Genomic DNA, 20,055 nt, shown 5'->3' on the forward strand with positions numbered 1-20,055 from the left:
CTGACAGCAGAAAACGGGCCCAGGCACCCCAACTCCAAACCTGCCCTCTGCTCCCCCTTTCTGGAAGAGAATGTGCCGGAGCAGCCCCTAATTCCTCTGGTCCTTGTTGGAGACTGTCAGCTACCTCACCTCGGGGGGTGACTTGAGTCACTCCCTCTCTCCAGCCCCACCTTCAGTCTCCTGTAAAATGGGGGGCTGAGCAAGGTCATCTTTTCCTGCCCAGCCTCAATCCCACGTCCTGAGCTCCCTCGCCCAAATAGGCTGGGTCAGTGCTGGGTGCTCTCTGCTCCCCGCCATCTCTTGTGGTCAGCATCCTGTACCCTCGGTCAGCCCCAAAATGCTGGGACCCCCCCACAAGGGGGCCTGCGCTGTATCATGGGGCCTTCCCTGCTGGGACCCTGCGAGGCGTGAAGTGTCATCCCAGGGAGTTGTAGGCCCCGAGACCCTGTACTGAAGTCTTGGAAACAGCCCGCATACTCACCCTCTCTGTCTGTCTGTGCGTCTGGATGTCTGTCTATCTAGGTGTCTGTGTCTGTCTGTGTCTGATTGTATTTAGGTGTCTGTCTAGGTCTCTGTCTGTATCCCCCTCCCCCTTTTGGTCTCTCTGCTCTCCATTTCTTTCCCTCCCTTGGTCTTTCTTCTCTCCCTCACTTCTCTCTGCCTCTCTTTTATTTCTCTCTCTCTGGACCCTCTCACGCGTTCTGGCTGAGGTGCTGAGAGTGTGGGTGGGGCCCAGTGACCTCTACAGGCCCTAGTGGCTCTCATTATTAGATCTTGTTCTGTCCTCTCAAAGCCAGCCAGAACTTAATTTAGGGGGCGGGGAGCCGGAGACACAGAGCGGCCCTGGCTTATTATTAATAATAATATGTATTTATGTTCTTGTTATGTATTTAATTATAATAATATAATTACTCTTGCTGTAGCGCACCATGTTTACACGATGGCTCCTTGCAGCGGCCTGGTGAGGCAGCCAGCGTAGGGCTTGCCCCCATCTTACAGATGGCAAAGTTGGAGTCCAGAAGGGAGAGCTAGCTCTGCCCAGGAAGGCCCCGGGAGTAACGGCAGGACAGGAGGACACCGTCGCTCTCCTGCCTCTCCGCAGCCCTACACCCCAGAGGGGCCGGAGCACAGTTTGGGGAGGTGGGATGTTTGCTTGGGAGCCCCCGGCAGCCAGCAGGTGGGAAGAAGCTCCTTGTGCTCTCACCCCTCTCCTCCTACCTCAGGGCTGGGAGAGGAGCAGGGGGTGCAATGGCTTTATCAAGTCTTCAGGCCCCGAAAAAGAGATAAATGTGATACACATTAGAGCAGAAACTCTGACTCCATAAAAGACCCAAATTTGCTGACCTACGCATTTAAGCACAGCCTTGAAAAGTGGTAATTTATTGTTTGTTAAACAAACCGATTGGTTATTAGAACCAGATTTATGAGAGGGTGAAAAGAGAGCCACTGAGGTCATCCTAGGGGCTCAGTCAACAAACACAAACCTACTTGTACTGATCACATAGGCCTGTGCTGTGGACCCTCCCCTCCCTCCCTCCTTCCCCTTTGCTTCTCCCCGCCTCTCTCTCTGTCTCACTACACATCTCTCTTCATCTTTCTCCTCCTTTCTTCTCTCATTTATTTTCTTTCTCCCTCTCTTCTTCCTTCTTCCCTCTCTTGTCTCTTTCCTTTACTCTCCTTTCCCTCTCTCCCTCCCTCTCTCTCTCTTCTTCCTCCATTTCTTCCTCTTCCCATTAGTTCCTGTCTCTTTCTCTCTCTGTCTCTTTGTTCTTCCATTTCTGTCTTCCCCTTAGTCCCCCCCCTCTGTGTCTCTGTCTCTTTTTTTCTCTGTGTTCTTCCTCCATTTCTTTCTGTCTTCCCCTTAGTCCCCCCCCTCTGTGTCTCTGTCTCTCTTTTTTTCTCTGTGTTCTTCCTCCATTTCTTTCTGTCTTCCCCTTAGTTCCCCCTCTCCTTCTCCTTCTCTCTCTTTCTCTTTATTCCCCTCTCCCTCTTTTTCCTTCTTCCTTTCTCCCTCTCTACTCTCCCTTTTCCTCTTCTTCCCTCTCTTCCCTTATCATCCCCCACGTACACACACATACATTCTCTCTTTCTCTTCCTGTCTCACTACTTATCTCTCTTCATCTTTCTTCTGCCCCTTTTTTCTCTCTCATTTATTTTCTATCTTCCTCACTCCTTCCCCTCCTTCCTCCCTCCCTTTCTAGCTCTATCTCTTTCCCTTCCTCCCTCTCTTTCTTTGTTCATTTCTTTCTCTTTTCTTCCCTTTAGTTTCCTCCTCTCTCTCCTCTTTTCATTCTCTTTATTCACCTCTCCTTCTCTTTTTTCTTCCTTCTCCTTTCTCCCTCTCTATTCTCCCTTTTCCCCTCCCCCCTCCCTCTTTTCCCTTATCACCCTCTTCCCTCACACACGTACACAGAACATCTTAATTGCTACATCCCCAGAAAGGGCCTGGGCCAGCCAAGGTTACATCTGCTTCCATACACACACCTGTCCTCCGCAGCTGCAGCTGCCACTGTCCCCCATTGTCTCTCATTTATGCAGTGGGCCTTTGGAACTTAAAGGGACAAAACCCAGGCTTTGAAGGGGAAAAGAAAGCATGGGAGAGGGGAAGCGTGCTAAACCCAGCTCTGCACAATGATTCCAGGGCAATTCAGGTCTGAGCAACCCCAAACCACCCACATTGCTTTCTTTGTCCAATCTTTTTAAGGGTATACATAGATGCTGTACTGGGTGAAGGGGGCTACAGAACTGAACAAAGATAATCAGGCCACATTGAGACCAGAGCTCAAGAATTGAGAAAGAGAAAAGGGAAGGGGAAGGGAAGAGAGCTGAGGGAGAGAGGAGAGAAAAAAAAGGAAAATGAGAAAGGAGAGGAAAATGAGAGGGAGAGGAAGAAGAGTGGAAGAGAAGCAAGGAGAAAGGAAGGAAAGAGAAGAGGGGAACAGAAGGGAGAAGAAAGGAATGGAGAAAAGGAATAGAGTGAGAGAAGAAGAGGGCAGAAATGGGAGGCGTTGTTCCCCTTGAGATGGTGCACATCCCAGTCTGTGCTGCTTTTTTCAGGCTCACCAAGAAAAGAGATGGAGGTTAAGGGAGATTAAGGGAGTCTGGCCGCCGCTAATGCCGGGGTTAGGGCTGGTGGGGTGAAGATCACTAGAGGTTCCCCCGCCTGTTTAGTTCAGCCGAAAGCCCAGGGCATGGTCCTGTCTAGTGGAGGCATGAGACATCAGAACAGAATATGCAGTGACAGCTGAGTTTTAGAAAGGAACAAAGCAGAGCGAGGTTTAGGTGGAGGACGTCTTTATGAAGAAACATCAAAGAAGAAGTATTTGAGCTGGACTTTAAATAACAAGAAGGAATTACAGCAGTGAGGAAGAGAGGAGGGTGAACAGTTCCGGGCACCAGCAAGGGTGTAAGAAAAGCATTGAAAGCCAAGGAGAGCCCAGGATAGTTTGGCCAATAAAGCTGGTTTGACTGAATTGTAGAATTTATATAAGGGAGGGATGAGAGATGAGGCAGGAAAGGTGAGGCGGTACCAGGTTGTGATGGACCTTGAATTTGACTTTGATTCAGTAAGTAATCGGGAGTCATTGAAGACTTTTGAGCAGGAATGTGACGCAATCAAATCTGGATCTGAGGAAGATTAGTCTGTCAGTGGTATAAAGGATGGATTATAGGGAGTGAAGGTGGGAAGCCCTTTTAAGAGGTTATGGAAATATCAGAAAGGAACACATACAAAAGATGTTGCATAAACAGAAATATGAAGTTAGAAAGAACAGTAAATTAGGTTGTAAAGATGGTAAGTGGCTCAGGGAGGGTCCACGCCTTTGTTATCAGCTAACGCCTTAGCAGCTTCGTTTGGCAGGGCCAGCAGAGAGGTGACCTTTGGGTCTCTTGAGGCTACTAGTGGAGTGACCTTGGGCAGCCTCTCAGTGCCCCGAGGAAATGCTGCAAGACTGGACTCTATAGATCTGTAGAAAAGTTTCTTCTTTATTCCAGTGAGAAACAACAATTTAGCCAGGGTCACGATGGCAGGATCCGTATCTCAGCCTGAGAGGACCTTAGAAGGGCTCTAGTCTGGCCAGACAGGTGCGATTGTCCCCATTTGACCGATGAGGCAAGCAGGCTTCAGACTTCAACCCCTAGCACGTCAGAAGTGGAAGGGACCTGAGAACACGGAATAGCAGAGCTTAGAAGCCCTAATCCAGTTGCCTCAATTTATAATGAAGCATCGAAGAGGTAAATGATCTACTTGTCCAAGGTCACACAGCTAGGGATTATCAGAGCAGGAAATGGACCAGTGACTTGCATCCAGGACTCAAATCTGGTCTCTTACCTCCTATTCGGGGCTTATTTTTACTGTGCTGTGCTAATTGTGAAAAATGGGGTCCAAGGCCAGAGGTGGAGAGGTGTTAACCGTTAGTCCTTTGGTGGGGCAGGGACAAAGACAGGTGGCACTGGAAGGTCAGGTTAGGAGATTAAAAGGGGGGCTCCTACCCCCAACCACCCTGAGCTACACCGGCTGAGCTAAGTTTGGCTCCTTCCTCCGGGCTCAGACCTGATTCTCTGCACTGCAGCCCTAATTGAATTTCTCTGTTAACAATAGAAACACATTCCCATCCTTGCCTTGCTCTCTCTTTCTGATAAGCCAGTGACCCGAGGGAAATTGGGGTCAGGAGGAGGAGAAATTGGAAACAAACAGTTTTTGCTCTCCTCGGCACCCTGCTTTTGGTGGCCAGACATACAGGTGTGGGGCGGGACAGACAGATGGAAGGAGAAACTGGTGGCTGAGGGACATGGAAGTGGCCGAGGGGACAGATTGTAGCCGCTCAGCAGAACAGGGAGGAGGTCGGACAGACCAGTGGCTGGCAGGGATATGCACTGCCTCAGTTCCCACTTGTCCTTTGAAGTCCTGTTCCAATACCGCGTCCTCCAGGAAGCCTTCTCTGAGGTCTTGTCATAAAGACTTCCCCCACCCAGAACCTCCGGTGACCTGGGGACAGATTGGTGACTGGGAAGGGAGGTTGGAAAGGTTCATCCCCTCTTCCTCTGGACCATTGTAAGTCCTCGGGGCCCCATGAGGAGGAGGAGATCAGAGATAAAGCCTTGGCGTCCAACCCCGGGCTCACTTCTGCCTCTCCCTGGTCCCTGTCTTCCTCCTACAGTGTCTTATCCTGCAGCAGAATTAAACCTGGAACTCACACCTGCCTCGGGCCTCAGCCCCCAGAAGAAGTCACTCACATTCACCCCCCTTTCCCTTCCTGCCTTTGCATAGCATGCTGCCCACAGCGTCTGCCAGGTGCTCCTGAGCAGTCATGTCGGGGCACGCTCCCCTGACCCTGTCCCCAGCATGTGCCCATGTTTCGGGCCCTGGCACGCTCCCCTGACCCTGTCCCCAGCGTGTGCTCATGTTTCGGGCCCTGGCACACGGCCATGACCCTGTCCTGGCCCACACCCCTGACCCTGTCCCTGGCCTTGCCCATGTTTAAGGCCCTGGTGCTCCATCTTTTTGAGCCTCAGTTTCTGGATGGTAAAATAGCCCCAGACTCCCTGCTCTCCCAGACCTTTCTGGCTCTGAACGTCTCTTCCGGGTTCTGAGGTCTTCTCAGAAGTGTTCTCAGTCCTGCTCCAGCTCAGCCTCCACCACAGGCCTCTTGGCCAGATTTGAATTTCTGCGCTCCCCCTCAGCATCCCCAAGTGCTGGTGCCCCTGAGGCTGAGGTCCGTGCACCCCCCTCCAAATGAGGGGGCCCTCCACAGTTCTCTGGGTGGCAGTAGCCCCATCCCACAGCCTCATGGTCCTTTCCTCCTGTCCAGGGCTGCCCGTGATGGAGGTCCGCATCAACATCTCCAGGCAGCAGGTGGAAAAAGTCTTCGGTCTGGAGGAGTACTGGTGCCAGTGTGTGGCCTGGAGTTCTTCAGGCACCACCAAGAGCCAGAAAGCCTATGTCCGCATTGCCTGTGAGCACCCCGGGATGGCTGGGAGGGAGGCCATGAACCTGTCCCCAGCAGGAAGTGGGCTTGCAGGACCTTCCTTGAGTCAATATGGGCAGGCTTGGAGAGCCCTTCCTTGGACAGGGAGATGGAGCCAGAACGGACTTCTCTGGATGGGGAGTCAGCGTTAAGCGAGCTTCCAGGGACAGGAGCTCAGGGAGGAGCCTGGGGCCTCCCCTGTGGGCCTCGGTCCTGGCCTGAGCTCTGAGGCCATTGGACAGTCAGGCTGGAGCGCCTTTGCAGCCCTGAGGGAAGTCATAGAAAAGCCCGCCAGCTAGCTCCACATTTCCAGGCTCTGGAACAAGCTCTGTTCTTGGTTGTGGAATCCCTTGCCCGCTCCCCTGGAAGCCCGGACTCCTTCCCACCACCACTCCGGGGGGCCAGCCACCCATCAGGGTCCACAGACGCCCCTAATCACAGTCTGGACTCTGCCTCAGTGCCCAGGAGAAAAGAGCTCTCCTTGGTCCCTGGCGGGATCTCTGCCACACCAACAAGCCCTCACCTCTCTCTCTTCTCCTCCCAGATTTGCGCAAGAACTTTGAACAGGAGCCTCTGGCCAAGGAAGTATCTTTGGAGCAGGGCATTGTTCTGCCCTGCCGCCCACCAGAGGGCATCCCCCCCGCCGAGGTAAGAGACAGTTGGGGAGGCCCGGCTCACAGCCCCCTTTCTCTAGTGCTTTGGAGCCCATGGAGTCACCTTCCTATTCCTCTGTCCCCCAGCCCACACACCAGCCGGACCCCTCCGAGACCAGGGGGTTTAGTCAGCTCAGGGTAGAACTCTGGGCCAGCAAGGCCTCCTTTCTCTGGGCCTCCTTCCCCACAAAAATGACAGGGTTGGGCAAGGAGCTCCCTGAGGCTTCTGCTAGCTCCTCTGAGCCTATAATCCAAAAAAGCCTGGGAGGAGAGTCCAGCCCAATCTTTCTGCCAGGGAGGGGTCTGCCGTGCTGCCTGTCTGCCAGAAGAAGGGGAGCCCACCGTAGTCTCAAGCTATGGGGACATGAGCTCAGGCCTATTCCCCGTGGGCTTCCTCCCCCTCGGCAGACTGGTGCTGTCTTTGACTGGTTTGCTTTTTGTGGGGTTCCAGTGTCCCATGTGATGGTCCCACAGGCAGTGTCTTTGTGGCCCTCACAGAAGTGGTGTGTTTTGTAATAAAAGGACCCAGGTCCTCATTGTGGCTAGACTATGTACCATTTTGTGACTCGGGCAAGCCACAAGAGCTAACTTCTCTTGATCTCAGTTTGCTCACCGTGCACTGAGTGGTATACGTGGATGAGCCCTGAGGTGGCCCAGGAGTCCAAGTCCAGCCTGCTCCATGTGGCTTGGGCCTAGACCTGAGCCCGCAGGACATAATCCTGGCCCACATACCCCACGTCCTGCACCCCAGGCCCGGCTTGGGCAGTGCCCCAGGACGCCAGTTCCAGGACACATTTGCTGCTCACCAGTCCCTGGGAAGTTCCCCTTGTTGGCGACCTGCCTCCTCTCTATGTATCAGTCTTCTTTCCATTCTCTGCTCAGATGAAGGCCCTTCCAGGGACATGTTGGGCAGGACCCACGTAGGTAGAACCCGTACTTCTCTGCCCCTCTTCAGGGCTTATGTGGGCAGGGCCCCCCAGGACAGCTTCTGGGCAGTGCCCAGTGCCATCCCCTCCCCTGGAAGATGGGCAGAGCCTGTGTGGACAGAGCTGCTAGCGTCTCCCTGCCCTCCCAGGTGGAATGGCTCCGAAATGAGGACTTGGTTGACCCGTCCCTGGATCCCAACGTCTACGTGACCCGGGAACACAGCCTGGTGGTGCGGCAGGCCCGCCTGGCCGACACGGCCAACTACACCTGCGTGGCCAAGAACATCGTGGCCCGTCGCCGCAGCTCCTCGGCTGCCGTCACCGTCTACGGTGAGCCCCGCCCCCTCGGTGGGCCCTCCGGGGCCTGGGCCGTGAGTGCTCTGAGGCGAGCTGTGGGTGCTCCAGCCTGAGAGGGAGCATTGTGACCTGGGGGGCTTGAGGCTGGGGGTGCCGTGGGAGAGGGGCACATTGCCTGGTGTGCTGCAGGAGATGGATGGCCAGGCAGAGGTCTGCAGGAGGGCACTCCTGAGCAGCGTGGGTACAGGAAGGGAGAGCCTGGGCCAGTGGGTGCTGAAAGCCTCTGGCCATTCCTTGGCAGATAGGTGAGGTGGGTGAGAGGCCCCCAGACCTGTGCTGCTCTCGGGGGCGGAGCACCCGCTGTGGTGTCGTTGCCAGTGGCTGCCAGGCGTGGGAGATGGGGGTCCTGTGCAGGAGCTGGCACTCCCACCCACTCCCTCAGCTCCTCCTCCTCTGCTCTGGGGCAGCCAGGATTGTATGGGGCCGCTCCCGCTAGGGACATTGCCTTTACACTCGCGCCCCAGCCCACCGTGGGGGGGTGCTCCTTGCCGAGCCTCGGGCCCCGCTGATCTTGGTCCCTTCTCTGTCCCACACCAGTGAACGGTGGGTGGTCGACCTGGACGGAGTGGTCAGCCTGCAGTGCCACCTGTGGGCGAGGCTGGCAGAAACGCAGCCGGAGCTGTACCAACCCGGCACCTCTCAACGGGGGCTCCTTCTGTGAGGGCCAGAGCGGCCAGAAAACCGCCTGTGCCTCCTTGTGCCCAGGTATTGGCCCCTTGCCTCCACCACCATGGCCACCCTGCATCGGTCACTCCGCCGCCTCCATCGCTCTAGTCCCACCATTCGGGCCAGGCAGGGGCCAGAGGCCATCTTAGCGCGGGGGAGGGCTGCCGTCCTTCCTGGTCACGTCCCCGCCGGCGAGCAGTGAGTCCGGTGCTAGACACGGGACGCCGACAAGCGGGAGTGTCCAAGGAGGACGTCAGAGAGTGAGGGGATGGAGGACATCCCGCGTGAGGTCAGAGAAGCGGCAGGGACGTGGGCACGGGATTACCGCCTTCGGGCCGGCAAGACTCGGCTCTCCTAAGTAGCCGGGCGACCTGGGCAGGCCCCTGCTCTGTGCCTCCTCGTGTGTAAAAGAAGAGTAATTCTAGCGCCTACTCCCAGGGTCTGGGATGATACCGTGAAGTCACACCTGTATGTTGCACATCTCACAGTACTTCATAGGGCTTTTATCAGTTATCTTGGAGAAGGGAGCTCCATGTGCTGGGCCAGCCCCGGGCTCAGCTAGAAACCGGACCGCGGAGCTGTTGAGAAACAGATTTAGGCCCAGCTTGTATTAGGGAAGGTTCCCCAGCCATTCGTGCGTCCGGGACGGACTCTGCCTTAGTGAGTGAGAGCCCCCATCAGCAGGAGCCCTGGGGGAGACGCTAAACATGGTGGCGGCAGGAGTCACGTTTGCCGGCTCGGATGGATGGGGGCTGCCGGCCCTCCTGGCGTTCCGGGAGTCCGTGGAAACCCCCGTCACAGCGTCTCACGTTAGCGCTTCTTTCCCCGTTCCCCCTCGGCCCTGTCTCCCCGCGTCCCCCGAAGGAAGGAGTCCCTCCGAAGCCCCAGGTCTGAGGGAGCGTTAGCGGCGGCTTCTCCCCCAGAGCGATGCTGGGCACGGGGACAGGCGTGCTCTTCCTCCCACGGGGCTGCTGCCTCTCGGGCTCTAATCCTCCTCCGGGCCTCTGGGCCTCCTCCACGACAAGGCTTGACGCTCCCTTGGAGGTTTCCTTGGCCCAGGGTCAGAGAAGTCAGACAGAAAAGATGGAAGGTGAGGAAGTGGCGGGAGGAAGGTCGGGCCTTTCGGGGTCACACTCGGAAGTCATGGAGAAAGGGCTAGAAACTTGGCTTCCGGCCTTGGCTGCACCATCGCTCTCTGTAGACCTCCTCACTCCTCGTGAGGGTCTCCTGCGGCATTCTGTGTGCTCCAGGCTCCTTCCCAGCGCGACATCCTGGGCCCAGAGGCTCTTCTTCCTGTATTCTGAGACTCTTTACAGGCCTGGCCTTCTGTGTTCCATCCCCTTTCCAGCTGACACTCAGGGCTGTGAGGCCCCTTCAGTGTCTGACATTCTGTGACATTCTGTGTTCTTTGATTGCATAAGTAGACAAGTGTTTGAGCACCGAGCCGGGCTCTGGGCCCTGTGCCCCCGGGCCCCGGCCTGTCTTTTGTGGATTGATTTCTCTGCATGGACCATTGATCCCGAAGCCCCAATGCCACATCCCCCGTATGTCTCGGAGGCCTCAGCTCAGCCTCCAGACCGCTGGAGGGCCCCCCAGCTGGGGTGTGCAAGGAACCAGGAGATCGGGGAGAAGGCGAAGGGAAGGAGGGACCGGGCCGAGAGGAGTCCCTCGGGCTGGCACACGGGGGCACTGCAGGGCCAGGCTCCGTGGGGCTTGCACAAGAGGTCTGACCCTCCGGCGAGGCTTAGTCTGGAGTTCTAGGCCACAGCTGAGGTATCATGGGACTGTAGTAGTGGAGGGAGACGTCCTCAGCCTCCCACAATCCCTTCCTCGGCTCTCAGCAGCGCTCAGTCAGTGCCCGCCCTGCGCCAGGGACTGCGCCAAGTGCTGGGAACCTGGGACAGGAATGAACCGGCCTGAAAGGGCTGTGCAGTCTGTGCACACTGAGCACCATGTGGGCTGGGGTGGGACCAGGAAAGGCCCTGGGGGCCGACTCTTGGAGGAAATAAAAGGTTATTGGAGGGAAAAGAACAGCAAGAATAAAGGTGTGGAGGAAGGCAATGAGGAGGAAGAGGAGGAAATGCGGTTTGTCTGGGTCAGAGATTTGCTAAGGAGAATGATGTGTAAGAAGGCTGGAAAGGTAGCTTTGGGACCGAGTGGTCTTTTCTATCTAATCCAGAAGCAATAGGAAACTATGAGGAAGGAGGAAATGTGACCTAGTGTCTGAGCAGACTCTTCCTGTCCATGGATTGTATTCAGGACAACCTAGCTCTGCCCTGGAGCGGCGGTGGAGAATGGAGCAAGACATGGCTTAGCACAGATCGATGAAGGGGCCCCCTGGGAGGGCCTGTGCTCGGCCTGGGGAACAACCCGGCAGGACACAGAGCCTGCCCTGAGGGAGTTCATGGGACGCTTGGGGAGGACGTGACACAAACTTAGTCCCTGACCCGAGTCTTCCTGGCCTGGCAGGAAGCCACGTCCCTGTGGGCCGGAAACGTAGTTCCCGGAGGTAGAGTGCAGGCCCGGGCGCGGGGCCTGGGTTCGGATCCCGACCATGCTCCTTACCGTCAGCACCCCTTGAGTGTTTGCTCGTGCCAGACGCGGAGCTCACACGTCACAAACCGGGAGCGAGGATGAGACAGCTCAAGCTACCCGCGTCTTTTCCTCGTGAACAGTGGGCACGCTGCCCTGCAGCACTGACCTCCCGGCTGTGTCGTAAAGGAGCCGCTTGGTCGAGGCCGGGGGATTGGGGGTGTTACTTCCCCCAGCAGGGACCTGTGCGTCCCCTTTCCCAGCCCGGCTGCCTGGGGCCGGGAGTGCTGGATTACCGCTCAGCACAATACACTTTATTAAGTGCAAAAGTCCCTGTGCTGGGCACCGCAGGTTTAAGGATGATAAGGAAGCGGGCCTCGGGCAGGAAACGTGCCTGAGCTCCATGCAGAAACGCACATACAGAGCTCTGCGGGCTGAGCCTGGGGGGGATTCAGGAGGGAGGCATCCCCCTCAGCGGGGGAGGGGAGAGGAGATGTTCCAGAGCCACCACCAGGCGAGAGCCGGGCAGAGCAAGGCCCCACGGCATCCGGTTTAGCAGGACAGGAGGTGCCTCTGAGGGCCCGCCCCTGATACCTGGTGGCGGCTCTCCTGGGGGCAGAGGCCTTCCCCATGGTGTCAGGAATGGGTACGGGCCCCAGAATCAGGCAGGTTGGAGCTAGCTAATTATGGAAGGCCTCAAACCGGACTAAGGAGCTGTATTTCATCCCCTTCGCTAGAGGAGGAGAGCTGGGGGCCTCAAGAAGAGAGGGTAGTTACGGCGAGAATCGACAGAAGACACATGCAGGAGATGTGGAGAGAAAATCGACCTGACTTGGCAACCAATTGGATGAGGAGTGGGGGGAGTTTGGGGGACCGCGGTGAAGGGGAGGGAAGAGCCAGTGACTGGGGGGTTTCGGGCATCTGTGCCTGGAATGATGGTGGTACCATCCGCAGAGAGAGATGTCAGAGGGAAAGGGCCAGCTTCTGGGGAGCAGATGGTTCAAAGTGCTGCTGTCATTCGCGGGACAGCGAGAGAGGAACAGTCAGACTTGCAGCCAGGGACTCTTGGGCTAGTCAACTCAGACACTTAATCTGTGATGCTAGGCAGACTTTTTTCAGCCTCCATTTCCTCTGATACAGCTATAAAATGGGGCTAAGAATGCTTGAAGCCCCCAATATAAATGTCAGTTATTGTTATGCAGGTGGAGATAGTCACCACCCACTTAGAAACCCAAGACTGAATCTCGGGGAAAGGTCGGGTTGGAAGCGGGTTTGGGGACTTAGCCACGTGGAGGTGATGATTAAAGCCCGAGGAGCTGATGAGATTGTTAAGGGAGAGAGAAGGCCAAGAACAGAGCCACTCCTATGGGAATGAGTGTTCAGGGCTGACCTTATAGAAGCAGACTGCCACTGTTGCATCCCTTAAGAGACAAAGGCCAGCTTAGACGAGGAAGCCCTGGCTAGCTACCTGAAGGCGCCGGTGTTATGGTCTTAAGACTAGAAAATCGGGAGATTTCAGCCAGAGACTATCTGCTCACAGGGTCCTTCTGGGACCGGGCTTAGAGCTCAGGCTGACTTAATTCATGATTCCAGTACCAGGGATTAGTGTGGGGTCAGAGTCTTATCTCCTGTCTTGGAGTCTAGAGGCTGTCGAGCTCATCGGTTCTGCATCCTAAATGCCAGCCCTAGACAGCAGGGTGTCCTGCCAGGCCTGCCTCTTCATTCAGCGGATGTTCCTTGGCATCCCATCGCCCTCATTGCCGACTCCCCTCCTCAGCACCCCACCTAGCCCAGGCTCTGCCCATCGGCCCTGGCATCATACCACCTCCCACTTCCATCAGCCCTCGCCTACGCCGCCGCCATCACTCGCCGCCGCCGCCATCATGTCCGCCGACCACCCTCCCCCCACTCCACTCTCCTTGGTTCAGATGGACAAGCACAGGCCTGGTGTTTCCAGCCCCTCCGAGCTATATCTCCGAGACAGCCTCTGTTTTTTCACCTGAGGCGAGAGGTGGAATAGGGGGAAGGGGCCTCGCCGTGGCCCTGCGGCTAAGGGACTGAATGTTTCTTCTCTGCTTCTGTCTGGTGTCCCCGTCTCACGTGTGCAGTAGACGGAGGGTGGACCGAATGGAGCAAATGGTCGGCCTGCGCGTTGGACTGCACCCGCTGGAGGAGCCGGGAGTGCTCGGAGCCCCCGCCTCGTAACGGTGGGGAGGACTGCCAGGGAGCTGACCTGGACACACGCAACTGCACCAGCGACCTCTGCATCCACAGTGAGTTCCCCCGATGTCACCTCACTCCACCCATTCCCCCAGACGCCGAGGCTTTCCTGAACCGTACCCATCGCACTGCAGTGAGTCCTTCCTCCCTAACTCACGTACTGTAGAATTTCCCCTCAGAGACTTCTCCCCTCCTGCTCTGTAGGGCCCCACAACCAGTCCCTCCTCTCCTCCGCTCCCTGCTTGCCTCGAGTGCTCCCAGCGGAGGGTCTCCTTCCCCTGCCCCGCCCCGCAGCCTGAGGTGGGCTTCCACATGGGCTCCATCTGTCTGGCCCCCTGCTCCCGGGCGGCTCCCGCCCCCGAGCCTCGTTCTTGGCCACCCCGCTCCCTCGCGCTGCTCAGGGGGAGGGCCTGAGGTTAGCGGTCAGAGGCACCCTCATTTCCCAGGCCCCGGCCCAGGCGGTGGCGACACCGGCCCTGAGCGGCCCTGCACCCGCCCTGCACCCGCCCTGCGCGCTGTGGTGGAAGGGAGCTAGCTGCCTTCAGGCAGGGGCTGCCCGCGCTAGACCCCGGGCTTTGTCGCTCTGACCTGGGGAGGAAAGTCCCATAATCCCCATGAGCCTCGGTTTCCTCCCCTAGAGATGGATGGGATTGGACTAAATGACTCCTCGTGTCCTTTCTAGACCAAATCTATGATCCCGGGAGACCCTGCCTCCCCAGTACTGCCTCCCGCCATGTCATGTCAGAGCGTGGGGAGTGGGATGTAGAGGATGGAAGCTCTGGGCCAATGTCACTAACACAAAGGTTCTAATGTGATTTTTCCCGAAACAACCTCCTCCCCCACCCCCACCTTCGCTTTCAATTAAAAACCTAATTATCTGTGTCAATTCCTTCCTGATGAACCTTCCTTCCATTATGCAGATTTCTACTAAAATCAATATTGATTCCTCCAGACAGCTAATCCTCCCTTCTCCCCACCGAGCAGCTTGTCCTTTCTCTCCAGTTCTACCTCCCAACCTCCCACCTAATCCCGTCTCAGGCCCCACACACTTCCCGGGACAGCCCCGGGGCCAAGGAAGGACGGCCTCCACGCACCTGGGAGGGGAGGCTGTAGGAAGCAGGAGGAAAGGACGGGGGCCGCCCCCCCATCCCGTGTCAGGCTCAGACCCCTTGGGGGGCACGGGCCTCCCACGGAAGCGGGACTTCAGACGCCAGCCCTGGGCCAGGGAAGGGGGAGCTTGCCTCCCTCTGTCCCCTCCCCAGCTATAGATACCCTTCCAAATCCCAGAATCGGAGCCCGAAAGCACCTTCCAGCCGCCCAGTGTCAGAGCTCAGACGCTCTGGAACGTGGAACTAGAAGGGTCAGAAATTCTTAGTGCAGCTTAGATCATTACAGTGGGGAGTGATTTGTCCTGGAAGTTCGTGCTGCTCCGAGCCTGGAACCCAGGCTCCGCACCCCCTCTGCCGTGTTGCTATTCTCAGCCAGAGCCAACACCCCTGGTGAGCGAAGATTGACTCCCCGCAGCTCACACAGACACACTCCCCACCTCCCGCAGAGACGCCCCGGGAGTGCGAGCTCTCGCTCCGTGGGGGCGGGGCAGCCGGAAGCCTCCTCACCCTTTCCCCTGCTCCCTGTCCCAGCTGCCTCCGGGCCGGAAGACGTGGCGCTGTACGTGGGGCTCATCGCTGTGGCCGTGTGCCTAGTCCTCCTCCTGCTCGTCCTCATCCTGGTCTATTGCCGGAAAAAAGAGGGCTTGGACTCGGACGTGGCCGACTCATCCATCCTGACTTCGGGCTTCCAGCCCGTCAGCATCAAGCCCACCAAGGCAGGTGAGGTCGCCGTGCGTGCCCGGCCCTGCCAGGCTTGCCCGGCCAAGGCCCCTCCAGAGCTGCCCAGGCGCGAGTGGGCCGCCTCTGCTAACGAGGTGGGCCTGGCCGGGCCGCACGGGGCGGTCAGAGTGTCTGTGACCTGGCCAGAATCAGAACTCGGGGTCTCCCAGTGGCTTTCCCAGGTCAGGGGACGTTGGAAAAAGAAGCAGACTTGGACTCAAAGCACCTCCCTTTGGGCACTCTGGACAAATCATCTCATTTCTCTGGGCCGTAATCTAGTTGTCTATAAAATAGGGAGGATGGTGCCCTGACTCACCGCGCTGTTGTGAGGAAGTCGCCTTGTAAAGTGCTCTAACAGCTGTCCCTGGTAAATTAATGCTAGAGCCCCTCCCCCTGCCCCCGCCGGTGCCCTTTCCACACTCTGTCCGAGCCCTCCCACCTCCCAAGGGGCTGAGGGCAGCCTTCAGTCCGTATGTCTGACTCTGTGACCTGGGGGGTTTCTTGGCAAGGATGCCATCCCGGTTTGCCGTTTCTGTTTTCAGCTCATTTTACAAATGAGGAGACTGAGGTAAGTGGGGCTAAGGGGCCTGCCGGGGAAGCCAGTGGGAGTCTGAGGCCGGACTTGCACTCAGAGTCTCCTGCCTCCAGGCCCGGCTCCCCGGTGCCATCTCACTGCCCCTGCAGTCCTCAGCTGGTTACCAGTGAGCCGAGTCCAACGGCGGGCTCGTCCCTCTGGGCGCCAGTTAGCGGAGCACAGGGAGCAGTTCTGTCTGGCTGCCGACTTTAAGGGCGGAGTGGGGGCTGTCAGGGGGTGCTGGGGCAGGGAGCACAGCTGGGTGCCCACGCCCGGGGCTCCGTGTGGGTAGCCAGGAGTCAGCTGTGATTCAGAAAGTGCAGAGAAGCCTCCTCCCTGCCCCTGCCCCAGGCCTGTCAGGCTTCCTCTGGAAGAGTGCCTAGTGTGTGGGAGCCCCCTTTCCCAGGGCCCCTCCTCCTCTCCTTGGGGGCCGGGCCGTCTCCTCCAGGAGAACAGGAACTCCTCGAGGGCAGGGGTTGTCATCTTGAATGTCCGTTGTGTGGTGAGCGGGGAGGGCCAGTTCTCGGTCCCTCCGGGGCCTAGCACTCGGGACACATACTGAGTGCTTCCATGTGTGTAGACATTGACTGACTGGAAAGCTGGAGTGTTTGGTTCAAAAATGGCAGTCCAAATGGGAGAATGCCAGGGAAAAGCCTATTGTAGGGAAGGCAATAGAAACACTCGTCTGAAGGAGAGGAGTCTTCCTCAGAAAAGGGGGAACTCGATAACTGTCTGCAGGCATATGAAGAGTCGTCACAGGGTGGGGGGCTCCAGTTTGTTCCCTTTGCCCCCAGAAGGAGGCACTAAATACGTCACAGGCTTGCGGAGAAGCAGGTCTCAGCTCTGTGTAAGGAAAAATCTTCCAGACAGACAGAGCCGGCCAGTGAGGCAGCCAGTCCCCCTCCCTGGGGGTCTTCAGAAGAACGTTGCAAGGCCTCATGAGGGATCTGGCAGAGGGGTTTTCTGCGGGACCGGAAGACCCTCAGGTACCTTCTCACCCTGGTTCTGCATTTCTTCCCCCTTTTCATTTTTCCTTTCCTAATAGACAACTCCCATCTACTGACCATCCAGCCGGACCTCAGCACCACAACCACCACGTACCAGGGCACACTGTGCCCTCGGCAGGAAAGCTCTGGCCCCAAGTTCCAGCTCACCAACGGGCACCTCCTTAGCCCCCTGGGCAGTGGCCGGCACACCTTGCACCACAGCTCCCCTGCCTCTGAGGCCGAGGACTTCGTCGCCCGTCTCTCCACCCAGAACTACTTCCGCTCCCTGCCCCGGGGGGCCAGCAACATGGCGTACGGGACCTTTAACTTCCTGGGGGGACGGCTAATGATTCCCAATACAGGTAGGGCTTGTTCTGTGATGGGGAGACTCTCATTAGGCCATGGCCGGCATCCCACAGGAAGGGTATGAACAAGGGAGAAGGGGATAGATATGGGAGAGCAAGAGGTGCTATCAGAGAATGGGTTCTAGCCTCAGCCTCTAACCTCCACTTTACTGTCTGTATAATCTCTTCAGATCATTTCTCTGTCTGAGCCTTAGTTTACTCATCTGTAAAATGGGAATGAGGATGTTTGCCCTAAATCCCTCACAGGCTGTTGTGTGGGTAATGTTTTATTAACCTTAAAGTGCGAGGGTGAATTATTACCACCGTAGCTAAGTAAATGGGCTTAGGGTGACAGAGACCTCAGAGGAGCCCCTTGGGACTGTGTGCCTATTATGAAGAGCATTTGAATTTGAGGTGGATCAGCAAGTGACTGCTGAAATATTAAAGCCGTCTCAGAAAAGCCCCTCGCTCAGCGACAGTACAGGAATCCTACGAGTGTAGCAGAAAGACTGGGGGCACCCAGGACGGGGCACAGCGAGGCTGAAATTAAACAGAGCAACTTGGGGCAGAAAGCTGTGGTTTGGGGAGGCTGCGCTGGATGCGGAGCCCCTTGGGGGGTTCTCTGCAGGTGTGTGCCCTGCACACCCACATGATGGGTGCCTTTCTGGGCTTGGACGGGACCCAGATCCTGCCAGCGCCTCCTTAGGCTCGCCCGAGTGTGTCTGTGCTCAGTGCCGGGGCCACAAAGGGAAGCAGCGCTCACTGAGAATTAGCACCGGTTCCCTGAGAAGGCCAGGCCATACTTCAGTCTCATGGGAGGAGGGACAGGGGAAGAGGAAGGGAGGAAAGGATGGGAGGAAAGGGGGAAAGAAGGAAAGCCGGGTGGAAGGAATTGTTAAGCATCTACTTTGTGCCAGGCAGGGTGCTAAGCAGGGAATCCTAGCAGCAACTTTAGGAGGGAAGTCCTATTATTATCCCCATTTTACAGTTGAGGAAACTGAGGCATGCAGGTTAATTAGTTGACTTAGCCAGAGCCCCGGAGCTAGTGTTTAAGAACGGATTTGAAATGAGGTCTCCAGGCCCAGCGCTCTGTCCCCCGCGCCACCTAGTGGTCTCTAAAGTCATCCGCGACATTCTTATCCAATATGCAGAGGGATGGAGCTGGAATAACTAACTCATAGATGACAGACTCTGGATCCAAAAAATGACGCAATATGTGAACGTGGGCCAAATTCAGGAAACCCACCTAAAGCGCTCCCCTTGGGTCTGAGTACCCCCTCCCCAAGAGCAGACTAGTGCCGGAGACGGGCTGAGTCCCTGGGAGCAGGAGCCGGGAGGCTTGGCGCCCTGCGAGCCCCGGGCCGCCTCCTGTCCGGTCACTGCCAGGGATGTGTGACCCTCGCCCCCACCCCGGAGGTGAGACCTGCTGCCTCTTGTGCAGCCCGAGCTTGGCCCTCCCACCCCGTGCAGCCAGCTCCCCCCGGGAATCGGGAGTGGGCCCCCATGCCATCTCTGAGACAAGCCCAGGAGGCCTTTCCTTCTGGTTTCTTAAAGCGCTTCAGAGAAGAGTTAGAAGTGTTAACTTGGGCCAAGGTTAAGATCTCTTAGAAGTCCCACTAAAGGAGACTGCCTCGCTGTCCCGTTGTAGTGATTAGAGCCCGAGTCCTGGGTTTAAATCTTGTCTTATACATTTACCACCTGTGTGACTTTGAGAAATCTCTTAACTTCTCCCAAGTTCCCCATCAGTAAGGTAAAGAAAGTAATCCTTGTTCTCTGTACTCACAGAGCTATTACAAAGCAGGTATTTTGTAAATTTGAAAGCATTCCAGGTAGGAATGGGAGTTCCCATCCCATTCATGTGTCCTGGAAAGCCAGTACCATATTATTCCATATTGGGGGCCATACTCAATAATAGTAATAATAATAACTAACATTTATATTGCACTTACTAAGTGCCTGGCACTGCTAAGTACATTACAATTGTTATCTTATTTGATTCTCACAACCCATGGGGTAGGTGCTATTATCCCCATTTTACAGATGAGGAAATCGAGACAGAGATTAAGTGGCTTGCCCAGGTTCACACAGCTAGTAAGAGTCTGAAGCTGGATTTGAACTCAGATCTTCCTGACTCCAGACCTACCACTGCACCCACTTTGCCACCTGGCTGTAGTAGGCCAAGATCACATGGGATGGCAGATTTAGAGATGGAGAGGACAAGTAGTATTCATAAAGCAAGCCACCCTGCTACCCATTGTTCCTTATGATCACGGAAGACAGTGGCAAACAGTCTTGGATATGTTGGATTCAGATCCCAGTTCTGCCACTCAGCACTGCTGAAATTTATAGCATCCTCCAGTCTCCCTCATCTCCCCAAAACTGGAGTTACCAATTTTCTCTGTCCACATGGGCCATCAATTCTGGTCCCAAATGATATTTCTTCTCTTGATATTAGGATAATATGTGATAGAGTGCCCCAAGATTTACAAATAATTTACATAGATTACCTTATCTGCCAGCCTGATATTGCAGGCCCTTGTTGCCTGAGCCTTGTCTTTCACGCCAGGGTCCCCACATAAGGAAGGGACCTCCATACCTGAGCCCCAAGATTCCTCGGGCTAATTTAGATTGTCCTGCCGTCAGTGCCTTTTCCCAGACCTTCTCTGTGGAACAGTCCTTTGGGATTTTTCCAAGCTCACAGAAGTAACAGAATTTTAGATTTGGAAGAAAACTTAGCATCATTTAGTTCACCCTCGTTTTCTTTTTCTTTTTCTTTTTTTTTTTTTTTTTTGGCCAGTGAGGAAACAGACCTAGCAAGGTTGGCTTGCCCTAGGCCAGACAGATAGGAAATGGCTGAGCCAGGATTGGAGTCTCCTGCTTCCAAATTCAGTGCTCTATCTACTCTGCTGGGCTGTGTCTTTCCCTCTGGCTTGATCAAGACTCTGAAAGCAGATCCTTTAGGACAACCTGGTGATGCAGTGGATAGAACTCTAGGCCTGGAA

The 20,055-nt window shown here is 56.2% G+C and overlaps 1 protein-coding gene across 3 annotated transcripts in view; it reads left to right on the forward strand.

Annotated features, from left to right (window-relative positions):
• UNC5A (unc-5 netrin receptor A) overlaps positions 1-20,055 on the forward strand; it is a 99,294-nt gene that overhangs the window by 69,432 nt on the left and 9,807 nt on the right. Inside the window, exons 3-9 of one of the 3 annotated variants that reach the window (XM_074292204.1) lie at positions 5,811-5,954; positions 6,511-6,614; positions 7,695-7,875; positions 8,440-8,607; positions 13,209-13,373; positions 14,961-15,149; positions 16,769-17,071. In XM_074292204.1, the coding sequence (XP_074148305.1) occupies positions 5,811-5,954; positions 6,511-6,614; positions 7,695-7,875; positions 8,440-8,607; positions 13,209-13,373; positions 14,961-15,149; positions 16,769-17,071 (1,254 nt within the window). The remainder of the gene's footprint in view (positions 1-5,810; positions 5,955-6,510; positions 6,615-7,694; positions 7,876-8,439; positions 8,608-13,208; positions 13,374-14,960; positions 15,150-16,768; positions 17,072-20,055) is intronic. The other 2 variants (XM_074292206.1, XM_074292205.1) reach the window with 2 other exon arrangements.

Source organism: Sminthopsis crassicaudata, chromosome 2 (genome assembly GCF_048593235.1).
Source record: "Sminthopsis crassicaudata isolate SCR6 chromosome 2, ASM4859323v1, whole genome shotgun sequence".
Lineage (NCBI taxonomy): Eukaryota > Metazoa > Chordata > Mammalia > Dasyuromorphia > Dasyuridae > Sminthopsis > Sminthopsis crassicaudata.